General features: G+C 54.2%; 1 protein-coding gene across 1 annotated transcript in view; it reads left to right on the plus strand.

The window, feature by feature from the left end:
* The first annotated feature begins 3 nt into the window (after positions 1-3).
* Positions 4-22,545, plus strand: part of CHAT (choline O-acetyltransferase) — a 48,716-nt gene continuing 26,174 nt past the window's right edge. Inside the window, exons 1-7 of the mRNA XM_012663861.1 lie at positions 4-140; positions 2,193-2,296; positions 4,890-5,081; positions 5,675-5,793; positions 7,136-7,189; positions 10,947-11,127; positions 13,042-13,219. Of these exons, the coding sequence (XP_012519315.1) occupies positions 2,231-2,296; positions 4,890-5,081; positions 5,675-5,793; positions 7,136-7,189; positions 10,947-11,127; positions 13,042-13,219 (790 nt within the window). The 5' untranslated portion in view covers positions 4-140; positions 2,193-2,230. The remainder of the gene's footprint in view (positions 141-2,192; positions 2,297-4,889; positions 5,082-5,674; positions 5,794-7,135; positions 7,190-10,946; positions 11,128-13,041; positions 13,220-22,545) is intronic.

Consider the following 22,545-nt stretch of genomic DNA (forward strand, 5'->3'; position numbering starts at 1 on the left):
AAGACCCGGGCGACAGGGTCCCCCCCCGCGCTGCTGACGCGCCCCCCCCCACGCGTCCCTTCCGGCTCACTCCCCCGCCCCGAGTCCCGCCTGGTGCGTGCGGTGCAGCGGCCGCGGAGGCAGCGGAGCCGCGAGAGCAGGTGAGGAGGACCGGGCTGGGCTGGCCTGGCCGGCGCGGTGCGGGGAGCGGAGGGCGGTGGTCGGAGGCTCTGTCCAGGGAGCGCGCCGGGGCCAAGAGGCCGGCAGCCGCGGAGCCCCGGGCTGCAGCGGCCGTCGGGGGAACAGCTGGGAGGATGCGGGATTCGCTGCTTGGGTGCCTGGGCTTGGAGAGGCTTGACCGGCAGGGCTCTGGGACTCCACGCGTGTTCTCCCTTCACTTGGACCGCATCTGCTACCGGCGGAGGTCTTCGCTTTTGTGTGCAGTGGGAGGGTCTGCGGGTCTCGATCCACTTCGCTGAAGTACGGTCTGACACCCACCCACCTCTCTCCAGAACCTCCGGGAGCTGGGGGAGAAGTGGCTGCTCTGGCAAGTCTGAGCCAGGTCGCAGCGTACAGATAGCCTGTGACCCCAAACCAGGCTGGGGTTGGGCCTCCAGGGCAGGGCAGACACCCCTCTGGCAGCCTTTGACAGCCAGGCCAGAAGAAGCATGGATGGGAGATACAAACCGGACAGAAAGACATACACACAAACACACACACCCGTAAGGCACTGGCCAAAGAGCCAAGGAGGAAGAGGAGCTGGCGGCTGCAGGGACCATCACAGAACCATCAGGGAACTTATCCCTCTCTGGTCCCACCCTCCTCTCCAAGGCTCTGGGTCCCTGAAGCCTGGCTAGAGTCTTCCTGCAGTGGTGGGGCCCCAGGGCAAGAGCAAGAAGAGGCATTGGCCACACCATCTGTAGGGCCTTTACCAACCTGCCGTTGTCCTCGCTGTCCCCTCAGAACACCACCACCCTCACCAGGGATGTGGCCTCTTTTACTTTGCAGTTGGGGGTAGCCTCTGTGGTCTGTGGGGACCTGGGGACTACCCAGTGGGGAGTGTCCCTGCACTGTGCCAGCAAAGGCTTTGCATTCTTTGCCCAGGCTGCAAGGCAGCCAGCCCCAGGCTCCTCCATCCTTGGGCCTGGTTCATCCGTCTTCCTGGGGCCAGCTGTGCCATGTGTCCGTACCTGGCTGTGCTTGCCTCTGGGTCGGGCTGGTGTTGGGGGAAGTGGGCTAAAACAGCAGCTTCAGGCTCTTGAAAGAGAACAGAGGATGGGCTAGTGGAAATCACGGGCGTGTGCCTGTGCAGGTTTAGGTTTAGGGGGATCTCAAAGAAGAGCAGTTGTGCCCCATAGCCTTATAAAATGGCCTTTGCCCCCTTGGCCTGGCTGAATTCTACTGCACCTTCAAAATTAATTGCTTCTCCCCAGGCTAAGGCAGGTGGGCCCTGGGGGGCCGGGCTGGCCAGCTTCCCTGCACTGCACCCCTCAGCATTGCCATGGCGCCTACACTGGGAGCCTGTGGACCAGAGACTGCCTCCGTCACAACCCATCCAGCAGGCCGTGGGTCCTCCCTGCCCTGACTGCAGGCCAGGCTCGCGATCAGCCCGGAGTGCCTCTTGGAGCACAGGGCCTTGGAGGGTCTCGGTGTCACTCATGCGCACATTCACCTACGCAGGCGTGCATTCCTCTTCCTCGGCTAACCGACACTCACCCTACTCCAAGCCAGGCCCAGGCAAGGCCCCAGAGATGAAGCACTGAGCATGGCGGGGGTAGCGTCTTGCCCTTGAGAAGCTCACAGTCTAGTGGGAAAGAGAGATTTTAATCAGCAAAGCACGTATCTACTGGGTTCCAGGCAGGAACAAAACAAGTGCTCTGCCAAAGAGCCCTCAAGGATTTGGAGAGGGCATGCCTGGCCCTGCACCCTCAGTGCTGTCCTGGGGTGGTCAGTTGGCCTTGGGTGGCAGCAGCCTCATGAGAACAGGTCCCCGCTGGAGGCCCACTTCAGGAGCCACCCTCTCCCATTCGGGGGCCCACAGAGGACACGTGGTCAGGGGGTGGAGATCGGGGCCAGGCCTGCAAAGAGGCTGCTATACACTCCAGCCTCCGGCCTCCTCATGGGGTGGGGTGGGGCCAGGCTCAGGGAGGGGAAGTGATCATGGCAGGCCCAGGTGGCTGCTATGTTGATGCCTGTCCCTTCTTGGTCCTCAGGTCTACACCTCTGCTTCCCTGGACCTGGAGTCACCACGATGCCCATCCTGGAAAAAGACCCTCATAAGATGGCAGCGAAAACTCCCAGCAGTGAGGAAGAGTCTGTGAGTGACTTTTGGAGCCCCCTCTCATCCCTGCTCTCTCCGCTCCCATGCCCTTGCTTCCAGAACAGTCCTGGGAGGGCCTGCAGGGGCTGGGAGTGGCCTCAGGTGGTGCCAGCGGAATGTTGGCAGTCACACTCCTGGTCCCAAAGCCAGAGAGAGTGCTTGACCAGGCCAGGGGTCCCCACCCCAAGTTCTACTTCTGATGGCTTTGAGCCCAGTGGGGTTGCCTTAGGGGGGCTGAATTCCCTGCCGCAAACCCTGCCGCCTCCCTGCTCCCGCTGCTGTCACAAGTGCAGCCCTGGAGGCTTAGGCACCATCTTCCCCACTGGCCTGAGACAATGCCTTCGAGTAACAGAGCAACGCATCTGACTTCAGGTCGTTGCCCGTATTGGGCCCTCTCCCACGAATGTCATTTTGCCACCCTCTCTGCCCTCTCCCCTCCGCCTTCATTTGAAACCTTGATCACAGCCTTGTGCCTTCTCCCTGTGAGGTTGCTCACTACATTGTCCTGACCTCTGGAGCTGAGACACCTCTGCTGTTGCCTCAGGGCGTGCTCCCCCAGCCCCGGCCCGTTGGACCGTGGCTTCTCTGAGAGCAGGCTCCGTCTCCCCATCGTCTCTGAGTCCAGCCCAGGGCCTGGCTCACGTGCACTGCCCAGGACACTGTACTGACCTGAGACCTAGGTCCAGAAGTCCAGGAGGGCCTGGGGAAGAGCGTGGGAGGCTGAGATGTCTGAGCTGATTCGCTGTCCCCCGGCCGGGGCCCAACAAAACGCCAAGACCCAAAAAGAAGGGGGCAACCTCCAACAAGGCCCCCAACCAAAACCGACGGGCCCCCTGGGCAAAACCCCAACCGGGCTGGGCCTTCCCCAAGGGCCTGCCCAACCAACCAACCCAAAAAACCCCCCTCCACACACACACGCACACACGCACACAGGGAAGGAAGAGCTAGAGCAGCTGGGAGGGGCCTGGACCTGGCTGGCTGAGAATGGGCAGGGCACTTGGGTGCTGTCCACACCCGTCCTCCGTCATCCCCCAGGGCAGGAGCAGCCTGCAGCTGGCACTGACGCCTGCCAGAGCAGTGAACTCTAGAGACAGGATCGGACAGGCGGAGGGCCGTCATTCACCCATCAGCGCACACTCACGTGGTCTCCCTCCCCTCCCAGGGTGCTGCCGCAGCGGCAGAGCAGGGGGTGCTTTCGAGGGGCCCCTTCCCTGCGCAGCCGCCATGGTGGGGATGAACACGGGGCTGCCTCATGGAAACTCACCACCCACAGAGCAGAAGCCCCCGCAGGAAGGTGGCCCACTGCCCGCCGACTTTGTGCGATTTGAGCAATAACGTTAAAAGTCCTGCTTCCCTGTCATCACCGGCTAAGTGGGGAAGAAGGAAAGCAGGGGCTGAAACAGGGGGTGCAGGGAAGGGAGAGAACAACCGGGGAAGGAAGCAAAAAAAGTAGACCACGAAGACTGAACTCAGCACCCAGCTCTGCCACCAGGTTGTGGTGTGACCTTGGAGGGACTCGGTTTTCTTATCCATGAATGGGACCAAAATACCTGCTGTGGCTAAGCCACAAAATTGAAGACACACATGAAACCTCTGAGTAAACAGGGTGGGTGGACTGGGAGGCACAGTGCTATATAGGGCGATGGGGGGGTGTTCTGCCCAGACTCTAGCCACACTTTGGGGTCCCCAAAGATTACGAGTTTCCTCTTAGGAATTCCTCTGGAGGGATAAGGACAGCAACATCGTAACATTTTCTATGTGTCTGTTTGGGGCCAGTCGTTTCTCCCATTCAGTTCTCTCTGTGTCCCTCCCAGGTAGGAATCGTTACTTATGTCCTGTGGACGAGGAGCTGAGGCCTGGAGAGATTTGGAGAGGAGGGACTTCCACTGTACCCCCAACCCCTGCCCCTAACACCTACATGGATCAAAACTTCCTGCCTGGGTTGTATAACTAGGATGGACTTACAAGGAACTCAGGACATGAGTCATCTTCCCAGGAAATTTCTTGCAGAATTCTGGTCATCGGGGCAGTACTGAGTGTCTTCCACCCAAAATCATCTTTACCCTTCCAGATCTCTCCCTAAGAGTAGCGCCCTTCAGGTCCAGAGATCAATCGGACTCTGGAGCCCCAGTCTTATATTAAGAGTGACCAGCAGGCAACAATGTCAATAATAGGACTATTTCATCTTAGACCCGTTGTTTATGGTTTATAAGCACTTTCATATCCATTATCTCTTGATCCTATGGGAGGTGGGGGTTATTACCCCCATTTTACAAGGGAAGAAACTGAGGCACAGTGGGAGGGTGACTTGCCAAAGGTCACAGGGCTGGTCAGCAGCAGGGTAGGGGTATGAACCCAGGTCTGTCTGGTGCCAACATCGTGGTGTTTTCCTCTGCACTTTGTGCCTTCCTGGGGGCAGAGCATGGAGCGAGCAGGGACAGCAAACAGGAGCTTCCTAAATTCATGATTCTGCTGAGTCGAGCCCTAGAAACAGATAGGTCCCAGGACAGAGAGCAGGGACAGGGCAGAGCGAGACAGATACTAAGGCCGTGCGGGAAGACAGGCAGTGCCTACGAACCTTCTCTTCCAGGCACTGCCCAAGCTGCCAGTGCCCCCCTTGCAGCAGACCCTGGCAACCTACCTGCGGTGTATGCGGCACCTGGTACCCGAGGAGCAGTTCCGGAAGAGTCAGGCCATTGTGCAGCGGTTCGGGGCCCCTGGCAGCCTTGGCGAGACCCTGCAGCAAAAGCTCTTGGAGCGGCAGGAGAAGACGGCCAACTGGGTAAGAGGTGACGGGGGAGACGGGACCCAGGGAGAGGGGCAGGAGGCAGACCCGGAGACAGGGATTTGGGCGAGGGGCAGGTCGGGGACAAATATGGGGCAGACGGCACAAAGGGGGACAGGGATGGGGAGAGATGGGGACAGACAGGAGGCATGGATTGGGGTACAGCCAGGGCCAGGTGAGAGACAACGAGAGGAGGGATGGGGGACAGATGGGGATAGGGATGAGGTCAGGGAAGCAGAGAGGGCGAAGGGCAGGAAGGAGACAAGCGTAAGGACGGGCAGGGGACTGGGATGGGGGCAACAGGCCATGAGGATGGAAAACCAGGGCGGGAGAAAGGAGCTAGTGCGGGGCAAAGGTGAAGGACACGCGTGGTGGCCTGGGGAGACCTGGGCCAGAGCAGATAACTGGAGCTCAGTGTATGTTTGTGAAATGAATGAAGGAATGAATGAAGTGAATGCTCCAATGATGTGTCCTGATTTTCCCTTGGGGCTGCCAGGACGGGTCTGGTGTCCTCCATAGGCAAGGTGCCCTTGGGAGCACTTTGGCGGGGGCGGGGGTGTCACGGTGCGCCTCCGCCTCTCTCTGCGCAGGTGTCTGAGTACTGGCTGAACGACATGTACCTCAGTAACCGCCTGGCCCTGCCCGTCAACTCCAGCCCAGCTGTGATCTTTGCTCAGCAGCACTTCCAAGACACCAACGACCAGCTGAGGTGAGGCCATGGTGCTCCTGGTCTCCCAGCTTGGGGACCTGCCCAAGGGAGGGGGCCTGGCCCCAGTGACAGGAAGGAAAGGCCAAAGCTAGTGCCTTGGCTGAGTGAGACAGTGACCTCCAGGCCACTGGGCCAGGAAGGAGGCCAGGTGTGGCGGCACTCGAGTAACAAACGCATGGTCTGCCTCAGAATAGGTTATTTGTGGTGGGGTGGGACTAATGGAGGACATGGGCCTCAGATGTCCCCGGGGCAGATGCCACTTGGCCGAGGCCCTGGGAGGAGGCGTGTGTTCTAGCACGGGTCAGTACTTGAGGCTGAGAAGCACAGCCCAGGGCTGTCTGAGAGGGTCTCTGCTGCCCTCCAGAGCCCCGGCTCCAAACAGAGGCCCCAGAGGGGCGGAGACAATTCCTCCCTGCCAGCCGCCAGAGCCTGCGCCATCTGCTGCAATTTCAGAGCTCACTGAGCCGCTGGAAGGGCCACCAGGCCCACTGATGACGAGGGAGGGTGGGCAAAGGAAGAGTCTCCCTGCGGGGGCCCTCAGAGCCTCTGCTCTCAAGACCCAAATGGGGCAAAGGGTGGGGACAGTGCAGAGGGAGGGGTGGGCCAAAGTGGCCTGAGGAGAAGAGGCAGTGCCCACCTCCCCTCTGGCAGGGCACAGCCATGCTGGGGCGGCCCCACCCCACCCCTGGCTCCCCAAGACCAGCTTGGCTGGCCTGGAGGCCAGTCAGCCCCTCCCCCTGCAGCCGGGGCCTCCCCTGGGCAGAGGGAAGGTGTGATGGATGACTTCTGAGAACAGTCGTCAAAATTGCCTCTGACGGGCTATTTTCCTCCCAATGCAATTAAGCCAGGCCTCGTCAGCCATGGACAGTTAGGATGACACGGTCCCGTGGCACAGTTCTCCAGCGTCCTTCCCCCCAGCTCTTGCTTCCCTTCTCACTGGCACTAAGGGGACCAAATTACTGGCTTTTCCCAGGAGACTGGATTTTTCCAAAGCTTCAGGGGTCCCAGCCCTGTCCAGCTCCAGGACTGGCCTTTCCCAGGAAGAACTCCACCCCTCCGCATCCAGCCCCTCTGGCCTGCTCTGTGGCCCCTCTGGTCTCCCTCTCCCTCTCCTCCTCCTTCCTGAGGTCACCCCAGTTTCCTCTCCTCTCCCCCAGAGCTGCTCCCCCAAAGGAGGATTTTAAATCCAAGGCCTGTGATCGGCTGACAGCACTGGGGGGCGTGGGAACCACATCTGATTAGTGCCCCACCAGGGCCTGGCCTATGGCGGGTGATCAGAGAGTCTGGGAGGGGAGAGCCTGGGCCCTAGGGGGAGGGGCTCAGGCCTCACCTGTCTCCGCAGGTTTGCAGCCAGCCTCATCTCGGGTGTGCTCAGCTACAAGGCCCTGCTGGACAGGTAGGGCGGGCCCCGCCTGGGAAGGGTAGTGCCCTGCTCAGGCGCAGTGGGCCTGTGCGTCTCTCTCCCCCCACACTGGACAGGGAGCTCCTCCGGGCAGCGAGCTTGGCTTTTCCAGCTCTGTGTTCCTGGCTCCTGTCACAGAGCATGTGTCTCCCCACCCACCGCCCCAGCATCAGGCACTAGGGGCCTGATCGTTAACCGTTCCTTTTCTTGGAGCAAGCATTGTCCTTCCTGGAGCTTTTCAGAATGCCCCTCCCTCCACACCGCAGATGTGCACACATGGTGTGCGTTAGTTTGAGGCTCGAGAACACACTGGAAGATGGGGAGGAAGAGTTCTCAGAGTAAGTGATGTGAGTTCTGCTTTGTCACTTGGGGGAATGGCCTCCCCACACCGAGCCTCTGTTTCCTCAATGCCACCAAGGTCAGTGGACACGAGGGTGTTCTACAGCCAGCGTGGGCTAGCTTTGATTTCAGAGGAAAGCCCCTCTCCCAGCCAAGCCCAGGGTGCTGGGGGTAGCGGGGAGAGGGAGAGGGCCTGGAGGACCCAGGTCTCCAAGGCAGAGACTACGAGGGTATCGGATGCTGGGGGAGAAGGGCCCAAAGCAGTGTCCCTCATACAGATGAGGATGCTGAAGCTCAGAGAGGTTAAGTAACTTGCCTGTGGTCACACAGCTGGGAGGTGGCAGAGGAAGGAGGGCACAGGAGGCAAACTTCACTGTCCGTTCAACTTGATCCAGCTCAGTGTTTAGTCAACCTTGGGGCAGAGGCTCAGACCCCAACCACCCTTCCCCACCCCCCCATCCCCGGGATAGGGCTGTTCTCTCTGGAGAGGAGTGGACAGGGCTCCCAGACCTAGAGGGCAGAGCAGCTCAGGGCTTGGGCCCTGGGGTCGGCATACCTGAATTCAGGCACCCACGATACTTCTTGTGTTGTCCTTGGGCGATGGCGCCTAGTATCACTCCCCATCTGCTAAAGGGAAATAATAATAGTACCCGCCTCGTGGAGCCCTGCGCCTGCCCTGTGAGGCGATGCCTGCAAGCTCTGAGCCCGGCCAGGCACGCAGCAGGCCCTCCAGTGCCTCTCTGCGCCAGGCACTCCTGGACACGCTCTGCTGGCTCCTCTCTAAGTGTCACGGTCGCTGTCCCATTCTCTCGTTGGGGCCGCTGTCTCCTCGTGGTGTGTCTCTGTCTGCCTCCTCCCAGAGCTCACCCCTCCAGCTCACCGCACGGTCTCTGTTTTCAAAGAGCCTCTGCCCTTACAACAGCCCTGCAGGGGCCCTGTCCACTGGCTTGGGGACGTGTGCCCATCCATCGCTGACAGTCTCGACGCCAGACTCTCGCGTGTGCACACACACACACACACAGACACACACGCCCAGCATATCCACAGAAGGTTCCCACGTCCAGTGACTGTAAGTGACTTAAGGCTGGAACATTTGAACCTTCAATTCACTCATTAGTCACTTAGCCACTTTGCAAAGTACCGATGCTGAGAAGATGGAGAGAAATAAGACCTCATCCTGGCCCTGAAAACGTTCTCAGACTACTGGGCAAGACAGACACAAAAAACAGCTTTGTCCCCTCCCATGAGCCCCACACTCGATCACCCAACCCCCAGACATCCCCACTGGGGTGGCTCCGGTCACTGCAGACGAGCCCAGTAGAGGTTTGCCACTCGCTGCCGCCCCCACCGTGCCCCCTGCCGGGGTTGCCCTCCAGTGAGTACACCAGCGCACCCCAGCCGGGGGCGGGAACCGAGAAGCTGCCTGTGGTTCCTTTTCTACACCACACCCCCGTCTAATCCACAGCGCTCGGGTCTGACCACCTCCCTCCAGAACACGTCCCCTGCCCCTCCCTCCCTCCCCCACAGCCCACATCACTTTCCCTCTCAGCTGCAGCCTCCTTCCTCGTTCTCCCTGTGACCCCCTTGGTCCATTCTCCACATGTAACCACTTAAAAAGCAAAACATTAACCAAATCACATTGCTGCATGCTAGAGCCTTCCAAGGGCTTCCACTGCACCAAGAATAAAATGACAGCCCCTTGCCACCCCACTGCAGCCTGGCAGGACCGGGCCTGCCACCTCTCTGGCCTTCCCTTCACTGGGCATCAATCCTACTGGCTCCCTTTCTGCCTTCAGTGCTTCTCAAACTATCTCTGGGGAAGGACTGATTTTTCTGGCAAATTTTTAAAAACACATCAAAAAATGAATTACTAGAAAAATGATACAAAGGCACAAAATACAAGATCATATGTTTTATTATTAGATTCAACAGCCATAAAATTATTTTGCATTGCTATGAACATTTCCGGATTCAGGCACTCACCCTGCCATGGGTCAGTCACAACAGTTCAGTATGATTGATGCCCACACTTTGGCTGCGCCATGAGACACTCCACCCTGCTCTCTTCCATGGCAGTCTGTCACCCTTAGGGCCCAGCTCAATCTACCAGGTCTCAGTGATACTGCCCCTGGTCACCTCTTCATGCCCCTGCCAGTCACTCTGTCTCACCACCTAAAAGTCTCTTGTTCTGTCTGTTTGCTGCTTATGGTCTACTTCCCACCTACACATCCTCATACCTGCACCCCATTAAAGTAGGAAGTACATGTCTTGTATTTTATCCCCAGATCCCAGAATGGTGCCTGCCACAGAGGGGAGGCCCAGCACATATTTTTTGGCCAAAAGCGTGGAAGGATGGATGGAAGCATGAATGCATGGTGGATGGATGGTGGATGGATGGTGGATAGATGGGTGGATGCATGGTGGACGAATGGATGGTGGATGGATGGGTGGATGCATGGTGGATGGATGGGTGGATGCATGGTGGATGGATGGGTGGATGCATGGTGGATGGATGGATGGATGGATGGTGGATGGATGGTGGATGGATGGATGGATGAGTGGATGCATGGTGGATGAATGAATGGTGGATGGATGGGTGGATGGTGGATGGATGAGTGGATGCATGGTGGATGGATGATGGATGGATGGATGGTGGATGAATGAATGGATGGATGGTGGATGGACGAGTGGATGCATGGTGGATGGATGGATGGTGGATGGATGGATGGATGAGTGGATGCATGATGAATGATGGATGGATGGTGGATGGATGGAGGGATGGATGGTGGGTGGATGAGTGGATGGATGGTGGATGGATGGATGGTGGATGGATGGATGGTGGATGGATGGATGAGTGGATGCATGACGGATGATAGATGGATGGATGGTGGATGGATGGATTCATAATGGATGGATGGAAGGAAGGGAGAGAGAGAGGAAGGATAGACACAAGGCATGCTGAGATCACAGGGGAAAGAACTTCCTGCCTTGACCTCACAGGAGGCTTCTGAAAGAGATGATAAGTAGTAGGCTCTTAAATGAGGGGAAAGGGTTTTCTCAACATAACAGTTGAGTTCAGGGATGGGGGCAAAGGTTTGCCAAGTGAAGATCAGTATAAGCAAAGGTGCAGAGGGCTACATGGCAAGGGTTACACATGCAGTGCCTGAGACAGGGGTGAGGGTGGATTAGCGGAGATTTGAGAAAATCCTAAGGGTCTCTCTTTCCAGTGCCCTGGAAATGGGCACTCCACTACTTTTAAAAGTGGAGAATTGAGCTCTGCAACTGACATGGTGATGCAGTTCTGAGTTTTGTGCCCCATTTTGCCTGATCAGGTTATAATAGAACCAATTTCTATTCCCTGTCTCCCCCCACCCCTCTCGGATGACTGCTTCCCTCCCCGCTACTCCTCCAGCCACTCCATCCCCACAGACTGTGCCACAGGCCAACTGTCAGGGCAGCCCCTTTGTATGAAGCAGTACTATGGGCTGTTCTCCTCTTACCGGCTCCCTGGCCACACCCAGGACACGCTGGTGGCCCAGAAGAGCAGCGTCATGCCCGAGCCCGAGCATGTCATCGTGGCCTGCTGCAACCAGGTAAGTAGACCCTTGTCTTGGGCTTGGGGAAGGGCATGGGGCATGCAGTGGCCATGGGCGTGCATCCACTCCTGCTTCTCCAAGGGTGCTCAGCCCACTTCCCTGAGTAACACGGTAAGCCCAAAACGGGGGTCTCCTACTCCCAGTCAGTCCGTTTCTCTCCACCAGTTGGCTTTTAAGAATGAGGAGAATCATCAGTTCGAGAATAAACTCACTGGGCTCTCATGTCAGCCCTGATGGACTGAGAGTTGTGAACAAGACCCAGCATGGCCTCGGCCCCTCCACCTGCACATCTGTTTGTTTCCGTGCAGTCACCTAGGCTGTGGCCTTTCTGGAGACTACACACAGACAGATGGACAGAGCTGTGGACTGACAGGACTTCCCATGTGCCAGACCATGGGCTCAGCACTCACACATACGTTCATCCTGTTTAATTCTTACCGTGACCCTGCAGACAGGATCTTAGGATCTCTGTGCAACAGATGAGGCCACGGGATTCAGACAAGTCAAGTGGTTTGTCCAAGAGTGGGATGGACTCCTAGTTCCGGCCGATGCTCTGACGCCACTCTCTATACCCTGCAGCTCAGGTCTTCAGGCTGGATTCCACACAGCCGACAAGGACGCCCTGGGGCCTGGGGGATGGGCTGAGCCCGAGGGCTCCTGAACCCTTCTCAGTGCCCAGCACACTATATATTCTATGTGGTGAGGCTTTACATCAATATTTCATCTGACAAAAAGGGTTTTTTTTTGTTTGGGGTTTTTGTTTTTTGCTAAAACCCAAGTTCGCAACCATCCCAGGGACCTCCGGTACTTGCTCTACAGTGTGTTCTTCTTGGGCTCATCTCACATTTTCAGTGAGCTGAGAGCTCAGTGGAAGTCTGCCATCTGAGAGTGGCTGTGGCCCCCGTTCCCAGGCTCGAAGGCCAACTAGGAGGCATCTGCGCCCTGGCTGGCCAGCCACAGACCAGGAACCTTTCTCCATCTTCATTCACAAGCCAAAGCCAACATTTCTCGGGCCCAGCAGGCCGCAATCTACACCCCTCTCAGAAATGCTCTCGCGGCTCCTGCTCTGGATCAGGGTAGGGAGCCAGGAAGTCGTGTCAGTCAGCTGAAAAGGGCATCTCCACTTGGGCCTAGGAACAGACCTTTCACAAAGCCCGAGGCTTTGGCCTTCAACGCTGCAAAATGACAGCCCCACAGGGCACACATACATACACACATGCACATTTAGGTACACATGTGTAGGTACATATATGTATGCATAGAGCATGTTGGATTTCCATTTTAATCTTCCTCTGCACATGATGTACTACTTTGCTCTTTTCCTCCACTCGCCATGTGTTTGAGATGTATCCCCAGAGCTCACCCTAGAGTTAGTCTGCTCTTTTCAATGGCTGCATAGACATGCACTGGACGAGGACACTACATTTCACTCAGCCACGCCCTCCTGGAGAACCATTTTGCTATTGCCAGCAAGGCCGGGGTGCATACTCCATGTCTTCCAGCGCACACGGGTCCATTTAAGCCTTAGGCTAACACATGCACTTATAAGTGCAATTGCTTAGTCGTAGGTGTGCACATTTTTAATTTTGATAGACACTGTGCTCCAACAGAGGTTGTACCAATTTATACTCAATTCCCTGAAACATAATGGTTGCACCTGAACTAGGAACCACAAAACAACTTTTCTTTTGGCAAAGTTTAATCTTGCCTTTTCTGATTGGGGGCAGCTTGGAATCCAGCACAGTCGGCAGCACTGGGTTGGTCCCCAAGTTGAGACTACTCGGAACCACCAAATGCCCTGGGAGCCTGGGGCCTGAGCACCCACCCCGAGCTCCCCTGGAAAGGCTGAGTGGAGGCCTGGCGCCTTGGGCCGCCCCCATGAGTGACGTGTTTGACCTGTCTCCCCTACAGTTCTTTGTCTTGGATGTTGTCATTAATTTCCGCCGTCTCAGTGAGGGGGATCTGTTCACTCAGTTGAGAAAGATAGTCAAAATGGCTGCCAACGAGGACGAGCGCTTGCCTCCGATCGGCCTGCTGACGTCCGACGGGAGGAGCGAGTGGGCCGAGGCCAGGACAGTCCTCGTGAAAGGTCAGCGGCAGTGCCCGGCGCGTCTCCACGCCCATCTCATCCTCATGCCCATCGGCTTCCCCTCCTCCGGGGTGGGCGCCAGGGCCTCATCCGCATCAGCTTGGGCGGGAGCTCGGGCCTCCCGCCAGCTCAGGCCCCGCGGCAGGTCCTGCGGTCAGCAGAGGCGCTTGACGCTGAAGGCACTGTCGCGCCCTTGTGTTTCCTCTGACAGTGTTCTGGCTTCTGGGTGAGACCAGCTAGCGCTGGAACTGTGGGCTGTCTGGGAGAGTTGGGGGAGGAGGACCGGCCGGAGCAAGGCCTGCCGTGGGGGGCTGGGCAGGTGCTCGTTTAGAGGTCTGAGTGCTGGAGTGCGTGCGGTCAGGTGTGGTCAGGTGCGGGTCTGGGCGGGAACCTGCCTCTGGGAAGTGGTCGGCTGCCTCCTTCACCTGGTTTTTCCGTTCCGGGACTTTTCCTCTTCGGCTGGCCCTTCTCCTTCTGCCTGGCTGCTGTCTTTGTGAAAGTCTCCAAGCATTCCCATAAGCCAGGAATATTCTTGAAAATTTTTAATCATCCTCTGGAAACTGCTTTTCAAACCCAAAGCCAGGCCTCGCTCCAGGGTCTGGATGGAGTGCCCTCCCATGGGTCTCCATCTGCCCCTCAGACTTCCACGGGGTCAGACGATCGGTTCAGACTCCCTGAGTGTCAGTAACCGAGGGCTAGGCCTGGGCGGTGAGAGACAGAGGGGACGAGGCCCCTGCCCCTGAGCAGCCCGGGCATGGGGGAGGAGCTCCCAGTACATGGGAATGCGATGTTTATCCACACAAGGCCGTGGAGACAGCAGGTGTCAGATAAGTGCTCCAGGACTTCAGAGAGGAAGGGGGTCCTTCCAGTTGGGACTTTGAAAGGCTTTGTTGGAAGAGGTGGGAATGGAGCAAAGCCCTGTGCAGGAGTGAGGGGGTTTGGAGGGAGGGAGGGAAGGTGGCACCCAGGCAGGTGGACCGACCCCAGGCACAGCCAGCTGCTTAGCAGGTACATGCCCGTCCTATCCGCGGGACCACCAGGACAGCAGCCAGCTGACAAGGATGGCCGTGCTAGACGTACTAGGACCTGGCTGTCTGACAACAGGCATTTGCATTCTCTGGGCCTTCTCTCTAGAAGGTTCTTCCCCCAGAGCCGACTGGTTCTGGTTCCCTGTGTCGTGCAGAGCTCAGCTCAGGTGTCCCAGCTACAGGCCCTCCTTGAGCATGGCGGGGGGCCCGTTTACATTGGTTAAATGAGAGAATGAGGGTGAGGAATGACACCAGGCCCCAGACCTACCTCTCACCTGCCAGTTCTGTCATCTGACGGTTGGCCCACTGAATGCTTGGTCCTAAATAGGGGCCCAGGGAGGGAGCGAGAGCGACCGTCCTCGTGGACCTACATGCCACTTGGGGGATTAATAACTTATCATTCGAAAGTGAGTTAATTCCCTCAGGAAACCACGTCGTAATCAAATCCCACTCCTCCCCCTCCAGGGACGGAGGCAGGCATCAGAATAAACGCCTCTGCTTCCAGCATGTTTCCACTTCATTACCAGGCCAGGCCTAGGACAGCCCCTCCAGGACTGCGGGATTGCCTCGAGGTCTGAGCGCTTGAGCTGCGCTGATCAGAATTAATTTGTTAATGGCACTTGATCTGGCTTTCTGAATGGAAGTGCTGTTTCTGAGGGACGAGTGACAGAAGGGAGGGGACACGCACCTCCCCTCGGGCAACCCAATTAATCAGGTTAGCACTGTGTAGTCTGCACAGCAGGAGACGGACCCTTCTCAGAGCCCTCCTCTCCAGAGCAGCCCCCATCCACGAAAGGGAAGCAGGGACACCACTTAGGAAATGATTTCGGTTTCCAAGCGAAAGATATGGCAGGCTGGGCCAGGGTTGAGTGACGATGGGAAGTCCGGTGGAGTCTAGCTATGTTTCAAAGCAAAAGCATCGGGAAGGAAAACAGAAATGAGAGAGATTCCTATGTGTGGGTTTAAGCCACTGAGTGGATGGCGGTTCCATTTACTAAGATGGGAAATGGGGCGGGGGATGGTACGGAAGGACAGGTCCTTTCCGAGCCCGCTGGGTCCGAGATGCCTCGAGTCATCTGAGTGGTGTCGAGTTTGATCTATGTGTTTGGAGCTCCAGGGAGAGATTGGTACAGAGTTATAAATTTGAGAGCCATGAGCACATAAATGATGTCTAGAGTCATGGACCTGGATGAGATCATCTAGGAACAGAAGAACAGGGGACCCAGAGGTCAGGTAGAGAAAGATGCCAAGAGGTTGAGAAAGAGCAGCCCATGAAGCAAAGGGAGACCAGGAGATGAGTCACAAAGGTTCATCTGTGCCCTTCCACGTGGAATGTTCCTGGGAGCCCGAGGAAGAATGGGACAGAGAGGAGACATGGGCATGGCAACCCCGAAGTGAGCTGGCCGAGGGTCAGACTGGAGTAGCGGGAAGAACGCATGGTCGCGTGCTGGTGGAAATCCACCGGCAGCGGAAATTGTGGACGAGGCGGCCAATGAGTAATGTAAGCGCGGTTGGCTCTTCTCAGACATTTGGTACTAACAGGAGCAGGCAGTGAGGAGCTGCTGGAAGAGGACGGGGCCAAGGGAAGTGTTTTAGGAGAGGCAAGTGCACGGAAGGGGCCTGGTGAAAGGAATTGACGGGGGGAGAGGAGATAAACTGAGGGAGGAATTCTTGCAAAGGGAGAAGGAGCTGGAGCCCAGAGAATAAGAGACCTTCGGTCGGTCCGGGGAAAATCAGAAAGCTTGGGAGTGAGGCCCGTGGGACCGTGGCCGTGGTGGCGGGAGCGTGAGGACCTCCCAGGCGTAGCTGCTGGTCTGAGACCAGCAGAGTCGCGGCGCGAGCGGAGGCGGCAGGAGTGCGGTTCTGAAGGTAAAAGGCAGGGTGTGAAATCGCCTCCTGGAAGTGGGAAAAGGAACGTACTCAGGAAACTTGATGAGGTCCATGGACCAGCCCGTAGGTGAGGCTTTGTGGTCACAGACTTTAGGAGAGGCCGATCGGCATGGTTACGCGGTATCCCCCGTCCCTCCCACACGCTGTTCAGTCCCCGGGTTCAGCCAGAGTTGGGGGACATGACTTAGGGAAGCGGCCCTCGGGCAGAGGCCAAGCGAACACTTACAGCAGAGCCGCGGGGGGTGCTGGCCTGCCCTGAGGCAGGGGCCGTGGCGGGCCCAGGAGGCAGGGCAGGCAAGGGTGAGGACTGAGTGCGCTCAGCGCACAGAGGGAGCGGCGGGGGATGGGAGAGTAGCTGGATCCCCGGGGATGTGGTCCTTCGCCACGATGCTCCCAAATCCTTAACTCCTGGGAAGCTGCTCTCCCGGCGGCGCGGCTGCCTGGCTGTGCTGTTGGGGCTGAGGTTCTTTCCGGCCCACAGCAGTATCCCGATCAACACCACAGAACGGCTCCCAGCCCTCTCAGCTGAAGCCCCGAGGTCCCCTTCCCGGGACCTGGGTACAGAGACAGTCCCGTGGGCACTGGGTCTGGGCAGGCGCTGGCCAGCACCAGGCCTCAGCCAAGCCGAGCCCCTCGCATCCTGGTGCAGTCTGGACTGAGGAGGCTGAGCTCAAAGCGTGTCCCTGGGTTCTCGTGTGGTCAGCTGAGGCCCCTCGGGGCAGGGGCTCGTCTGCCCTGATCCTTCATTTCATCAGCCCTCTCTCCTTGGAGACACTGCCCTGGCTTCCCACCCTGCCCCCAACCAGGACAACCCCTACCGTGAGTTCCCAGGCTGTCCAGCCCAACCCTCTGCTGTAACACTGAGGGGACAGGGCTTGAGGAGGTCGAGGGACCCCCCAGGGTGGCACAGCTCCTACAAGAAGGGGCCGAGCTGCCCGCTGCACCCTGACAGCCCCCACACGGGGCTTTTCACACAGGGCTTGCTCAGTCACGTGCAGGAGTGTGTGAATGGCCACCATGGAAGGCAGTCTGGTCACCCACAGGCCTCTGCCAGCGTCCTCCTGGGGCCACGGTACCAGGGTGTGCAGGCTAAAACCAGAGGAGCACTTCCGACAGAGTCCTGAGGGACTGTGGAGGCCGCCCCGCCCCGCCTCACCAGCTGTGACCCAGGAGGGCTTCCTGTCCAGAGTAGAACTTGCGGCTGAAGCCAGGTGGGCTGAGGTCAGCGTGACTCAGCTCTGGCTGCCGACTGTGTTGTCGGCTGACGACATCAGCATCCTCTAGAGCATTCCTTAAAAAAACAAAACAAAACAGATTCCTGGGCCCGGGTGATTTTCCAGTGGCGCAGGAGTGGGGCCAAGCAATCTATTTTTACAGCGCCCTGGTGTTTTCACCCGCAGCCCAGGTCGGGACCCACGTACTCAGATCTCAGTGGCTGCCGTGCAGCCTGGTCCTCCTTTGTGCTTGGCCCTGTCCCAGGTGCTTGGTGTCCCTTGTTGTCATACGTCTTCATTGTGCCTATGAGGTGGGGATTTCATTCCCACTGAAGGAGGAGAAGGCCACGTCTCCTACCGATTGAGCAGTTCCCCACCCTTAGAGGTAGTGGGGAAGCCGGGCCCAACACCAGGCCTGTCGTCTCCGCAGCCTGAGATCGGCAGCACCCCACGGGCAGAATCCCACAGGGCTGGGATTCTGAAGATGAGCTTGGGGCCTTAGAAGGGGCCTGCACACCCTCCCAGGGCCTCCCCACCCAGCCTGGAAGCTGCGGCCTTCCTGAACCCAGGAGGAGCCAACACCGTTATCCTGGTCTGGGAATTTAATTAGACATTTGGCCCCGAGTCTGGAAGACTGCAGTGCTTGTCAATTTGCAGAAAAAGGATGGCCAGCTTGGAGAGCCCCCAGCCCACTGGCTTTCCTGGGTGCTGCCGTGGAGATTCTGCCACCAGACCTCGGAGGCAGATGCTCTCCGTTTACACAGTCCCGTAAATATTTATCCCCAGCAGCCAATTAGAGCTGAGCCACTGCTTTCAAGGAGGGAACTGACAGAAGGCAGCCGCAGCTGGGGAGGCCTCGGTCATGGTTTACAGGAACCACTCAGGATGGGGGCATTTTGCTTTTTAAACATTGTCATCCAGAGCTAGGCAAGTCTGCTGATTTTAAAACCAATTACACATTAGCACTAACAGCCTCTCTGATTTAATTGGCCCAGAAATACCTCCTGAGAAATGTGATTTCCTTGCTCTGGGGAGGGGCTGGGGCCGATGCCTCCCTCCCACAGTAGAAGCATGAAGATCTTTACGGGTGAGAGCGTCACACAGGGAGACAAGTGGTCCAGGGCAAGAGGCCTGGCCTGGCCTGCCCCTGCTGCGGTCACCTGCAGCCTGGCCTTCCTAGTCTGTGGCATGGAGATAGCAGCCCGCCCTGTGGATGGGACCGAGGGGGCGGGCTGTGAACAGACAGCCTAGAGCCTGGCACTCAGGGTGTGCTCTAAGTGGTAGCTCTTATTAGATTGGGGAAATGCCCGGGGCACTCTTTGCCCTAGGCCCACAGCCTCTCTGGAGAAATCTGGCGAATGTGAAAATGGACACCTGTTGAATGGCATTGTCCCTGTGGTCAGAGGCAGGGGCCTGGGTGGCCCTTGCTCCCTGGGTGAACCTTAACCCTTAGAGACTCTGCAGTGCATTTTGCCTCCCCTGGGCTCCCCACAAACAGCGCACGCCAGACTCCTCTCCTCTTTCATTTCTCCCTGGTCACCGTCTCTCTGGCCCTCATGCTCCATTTTATGTGCAGTACAATAATATTTGGAGCACAAGGCAGCTGGGGGGCGTTTTTTTGTATCTCCTGTCTTTTCCCACCTGCCACCCTTACCCCCGATTCTGGAAGCATGATAGTTCTTCTATCCTCTGCCTTTGTGGGAAGAGTGTTTAGAACCCAGAGAAAAGAACACTTGTTGGTTCTTGGTTCTTTAAATTAAATTTATTTTGGGCAAACTGTAGATTAACATGCAATTCTAAAGAATAATACAAAGTGATCTCACATGTATCCGTTTTCCCTCAGTGTGACATCTTGCAAAACTGTAGTACAAGATCACAACCAGGATATTGACGCTGATGCAGTCAAGATGTATTATAGAACGTTCCATCACTGCAGGGGTCCCTACTGTTGCCTTTTTATAACCACACCCGCTTTCCTCCCTCCTCACCCCTCCCTAACTCCTGGCAACCACAAATCTGTTCTCCATTTCTGTAATTTTGTTGTTTCAAAAATGTTATATAAATGGGATCATATAGTATGTACGATTGTTGGGATTGGCTTTTTTCACTGAGCGTAATTCTCTGGAGATCCATCCAAGTTGTTCCATGTGTCAAGTTCATTCCTTGTTATTGCTGAGTAGTATCCCATGGTGTTAGATGTCACAGTTTCTCTAACCAATTACCTAGCAAAGGACATCTGAGTTTTTCCAGTTTTGAGCTATTATAAGCTACTATGAACATTTGTGTACAGGTTTTTGTATAAATATAAGTTTTCATTTCTGGAAAAATGCCCAGAAATGAAATTGCTAGGTTACATGATACTTGCATGTTTAGTTTTTTAAGAAAATGCTAAAATGTTTTCCAGAGTGATTGTACCATTTTACATTCACATCAATAATATATGAAGGATCCAATTTCTATGCGTCCTCCCCAGCATTTGATGTTGTCACTTTTTAATTTTAGCGAGTCTTATTCTGTCGCCCTGGCTAGAGTACAGTGGTGTGATCCTAGCTCACAGCAACCTCAATCTCCTGGGCTCAATCAATCCTCCTACCTCAGCCTCCCAAGTAGCTGGGACTATAGGCACAGGCATGCACCACCACACCCAGCTAATTTTTTCTACTTTTTTTTTTAGTAGAGACGGGTGTTGCTCTTGCTCACGCTGGTCTCAAACTCCTGAGCTCAAGCGATCCTCCCACCTTAGCCTCCCACAGTGCTAGGAGTACAGGTGTGAGCCACCGCGTGTAGCCTACTTTCACCATTTTGATAGGTGTGTAGCAATATTTCATTGTGGTTTTGGTTTCTATTTCCCTAATGACTAACGATGTTGAATATCTTTTCATGTGCTTATTTGCCGTCTATATATCTTCTTTGCTGAAGTATCATTTCCCGTCTTTTGCCCATTTTCTAGTTGGGTTGTTTGGGGTTTTTTATTTACTGTGAATTCTGAGAGTTGTTAATATAATATATTCTAGATATTATTTCTATTAATATATTGGATGTGTGGTTTGAAAATATTTTCTCCTAGTCTGTAGCTTATCTCTCCATCTTAACAGAGTGTTCCACTGAATAAAAGTTTTTAATTTTGTTGAAGTCCAATTTATCAATTTTTCCTTTTATTGATCATGCTTTTGGTGTCAAGTCTACAAATTCTTTGTGTAGCCCTAGATGCCAAAACTTTCTCCTATATTTTTTCTAAAAGTTTTCTAGTATCACATTGTACATTCAGGTTGGAAGTCCATTTTGAGTTAAGTTTTATATATTGTATAAGGTGTGAGATTTATATCAAGGTTTTTCTTTTTTCTTTCTTTTTTTTTTTTTTTTTTTTTTTGCTTACGGATGTCCAGTTGCTCCAGAAACATTTGTTGAAATGACTATTATTCCTCCATTGAATTGCCTTTGCACCTTTGTCAAAATTAGTTGGGCATATTTGTATGTCTATTTTTGAGCTCTCTATTCTGCTCTATTGAGGTATGTGTTTACTCCTCTGCCTACAGCACACATTTTTGATTACATAAGCTATTTACTAAGTCTTGAAATTGAATATACTTTTTCCTCCAACTTTATTATTTTTTAAAATTGTTTCAGCTGTTCTACTTCCTTTGCTTTTTCACATAGATTTTAAAATATTCATGTCTATATCTACAAAAGTCCTGCTGGGATTTTGATGGATACTGTGTTAAACCTGTATATCAGTTGGGGGAGAACCAACATCTTCATTATGTTAGGTCTTCCAAAGCATGAGCATGGTATATCTCTCCATTTACTTAGATCTTTGATTTCTTTTGTTAGTGTTTTACGGTTTCAGCATGTTTAAGTCCTATATATTTTTTGTTAGATTTATACTGAAATATTTCATTTGTTTTGAATAATCGTAAATGGTATTATATTTTTAATTTTGGTGTCCACATGTTTGTCATTGGCATGCAGAAATATAATTGATTTTTGTATGTTAATCCTGTATCTTGCAACCTTGCTGAATTCACGTATTCTAGGAGTTTTGTTTCTGGTTTTGTGGATTCCTTAGTATTTTCTACATAAACAATCATGTTATATGAAAATAGGGACAGTTTTACTTTTTTCTTTCTGATGTGTATCCCTTTTATTCCCTTTTCTTGCTTTATTGTGCTGGCTAGAACTTCCAGTACCATGTTGAATAGGAGTGGTAAGAGTGGATGTCCTCGTCTTGTTCATGATTTTAGGGAAAAAGCATCAGTCTTCTACCTTTAAATATGATGGTAGCTATAAGCTTTTTATAGATGCTCTTTATCAAGTTGAGGAGGTTCCCTTCTAGTTCTACTTTTCTAAGAGATTTTAATTATGACTGGGTGTTGGATTCTGACAAATGCTTTTACCGTATCAATTAATATAATGTAACCATGTGGTTTTTCTTCCTTAGTCTGTTAATATGGTAGGTTACATTGATTTTCAGATATTAAACCAGGCTTGCATCCCTGGAATAAGCCCTATCTGGCCATGGCGTATAATTCTTTTTATATATTGCTTAGTTCTATTTGCTAATATGTTGTTCAGCATTTTTGTGTCTATATTCATGAGGGACATTGGTCTATAGCTGCTTTGGCTTTTTGTTTGTTATTTTGTACTGTATTTGTCTTGTTTGTTATCAAGGTACTATAGGATTCATAAAAATACATTGGGAAGTGTTCCCTCTTTTTATATTTTCTGGAAGAGATTGTGTAGCTGTGGTGTTAATTCTTCATTAAATGTAGAATTCTTCAGTGAAATCATTTGGTCCCGGAGAATTCTTTTTTGGGAGTTTTAGTCTTATGAATTCAATTTCCTTAATAGTTATAGGGCTATTCAAATCATCCATTTTATATTCAGTGTGCATTGTGGTAGTTTATGCTTTCAAGGGATTAGTCCATTTCATGTAAGTTGTCAGATTCATGTGTGTAGAGTTGTTCAGAGTGTTTTCTTATTACACTTTTGATGTCTGTAGGATCTATAGTGATAGCCCCTGTTTCATTCCCGATACCAGTGATTGTGTCTTCTCTCTTTCTCTTTTTTTTTCCTTTGTCGATCTTGCTAGGAATTTGGCCTTTTAAAAGAACCAGCTTTCTTTTCGTTGATTTCCTTCCTCCTTCCCCTGTTTTCAATTTCATTGATTTCTGCTCTTTATTATTTCCTTTCTCCT

This window comes from Propithecus coquereli, unplaced genomic scaffold, assembly GCF_000956105.1.
Source record: "Propithecus coquereli isolate 6110/MARCELLA unplaced genomic scaffold, Pcoq_1.0 Scaffold839, whole genome shotgun sequence".
Taxonomy (NCBI): Eukaryota; Metazoa; Chordata; class Mammalia; order Primates; family Indriidae; genus Propithecus; species Propithecus coquereli.